Below are 1808 nucleotides of genomic sequence, written 5' to 3' on the forward strand. Positions count from 1 at the left end.
CCAATTTTAGGATTGTTTATTCTAGCTCCATGAAAAATGTTGTCAGTGCTTTGATAGGGGTTGCATTAAATGTGTATGTGTAGATTTCTTTGGGTAGTATAAATATTTTAATAACATTTGTTCTTCCAATCCATGAGCATGGAGTATCTTTCCATCTCTTTGTGTCATCTTCAATTTTTTTCATCAGTGTTTTATAATTTTCAAGAGTACTGGTCTTTCACCTCTTTGGTTAGATTTATTCCTAGTTATCTTATTGGTTTTGGTGGAATTGTAAAAGGGGCTTACTCCTTAATTTCTCTTTCTGCTGTTTCATTACTGATTTACAGAAATGTAACAGATTCTTTATACTGATTTTGTATCCTATGATTTTACTGAATTTGTATATCAGTTCTAGAAATTTTTTGGTGGAATCTTCTGGGTTTCCTTTATAGAATATCATGACATCTGCTAAGAGTGAAAGTTTTACTTCTTCCTTGCCAATTTGGATGTCTTTTATTTCTTTTTGTTGTCTGATTGCTAAGGCTAGGACTTCCAGTACTATGTTAAATAACATTAAATTAAACATTAAATTACTTATCCCTGTCTTATTCCTGATCAGAGAGAAAAAGCTTTCAGTTTTTCCCCATTGAGGATGATATTAGCTGTGGGTTTTTCATGTACAGCCTTTATTATTTTGAGGTATGTTCCCTCTAACACTACTTGTTAAGGGTTTTTATCATGAATGGATATACTACATTGTCAAATGCTTTTTTTTTTCTATTTATTGAAATGATCATATGGTTCTTATTCTTTTTCATTAATGTGGTGGATCAATTTGCAAGTATTGTGCCACCCTTGCACCTTGGGATTTAATCCCATTTGATCTTGGTGAAACATTTTTTTTTTTTTCTCAGTTCAAGTTTAATAGAAACAACAGAAGATCAAAAGTGTTGCCCTACTACTGTACATCACAGTTGGCCTGCCCTGTAACACAGTTCAGGCCATTCTCTCCAGAGAAGAAAGGCTGGACTCCCCAACCCCTGCAGGAAAGGCCTGTCCCATCCCATACCACATCTGCACAAAGTCTAAAGTCTTGTGTTTTAAGCATAACAATAGTACAAAAGAGATTTTGTTTTCATGGCCACCCACTACAGCCCAGCCCTAAAATGGCCCGGCGCTCACTTCTGCTTAGAGAAATACTCTTTGCTCTTCTGGACGTCAGACTTGATGGTAACACTGCCAGGCTTCCAGCCAGCTGGGCACACTTCCCCATGCTTGTCGGTAAACTGGAAGGCCTGAACCAGTCGCAGAGTCTCATCCACAGAGCGGCCAACAGGTAGGTCATTTACAGTGATCTGCCTAAGGATGCCTTTATCATCAATGATAAAGAGGCCCCTGAACGAGATGCCTTCATCAGCCTTTAAGACTCCATAGTCCTGAGCAATGGTACGCTTGGGGTCTGATACCAAGGGAATGTTCATGGGTCCCAGTCCTCCTTGTTTCTTGGGTGTGTTGATCCATGCCAGGTGACAGAAATGAGAATCCACAGAAGCACCAATCACTTGACAGTTGAGTTTCTTAAATTCTTCTGCCCTGTCACTGAAAGCAATGATCTCCATGGGACACTCAAAGGTGAAGTCAAGAGGGTAAAAGAAGAACATAACATATTTTCCTTTGTAGTCAGATAGGCTGAGGTCTTTGAACTGGCCATCTGGCATAACAGCCGTGGCTTTGAAGTTGGGGGCAGGATGCCCAATTTTGGCATTTCCTGAAGACATCTTGCTATTGGCCGCTCTACGAACAAAAACGCCGAAGACAAGGCAGGAAGA

General features: G+C 39.5%; 1 protein-coding gene across 1 annotated transcript; it reads right to left on the reverse strand.

The window, feature by feature from the left end:
- Positions 1 to 875: 875 nt before the first annotated feature.
- LOC122905524 (peroxiredoxin-1-like) lies at positions 876 to 1808 on the reverse strand. The gene has a single exon (XM_044247087.1). It carries the CDS (start codon positions 1755 to 1757, stop codon positions 1158 to 1160), a length of 600 nt encoding a protein of 199 aa, XP_044103022.1. The 5' UTR covers positions 1758 to 1808; the 3' UTR covers positions 876 to 1157.

This window comes from Neovison vison, chromosome 4 (assembly GCF_020171115.1).
Source record: "Neovison vison isolate M4711 chromosome 4, ASM_NN_V1, whole genome shotgun sequence".
NCBI classification, from domain to species: domain Eukaryota; kingdom Metazoa; phylum Chordata; class Mammalia; order Carnivora; family Mustelidae; genus Neogale; species Neogale vison.

What these genes read in the sequence shown, in the direction of transcription:
- LOC122905524 (XM_044247087.1), bottom strand. Translation starts at nt 1,757, where the DNA reads ATGTCTTCAGGAAATGCCAAAATTGGGCATCCTGCCCCCAACTTCAAA.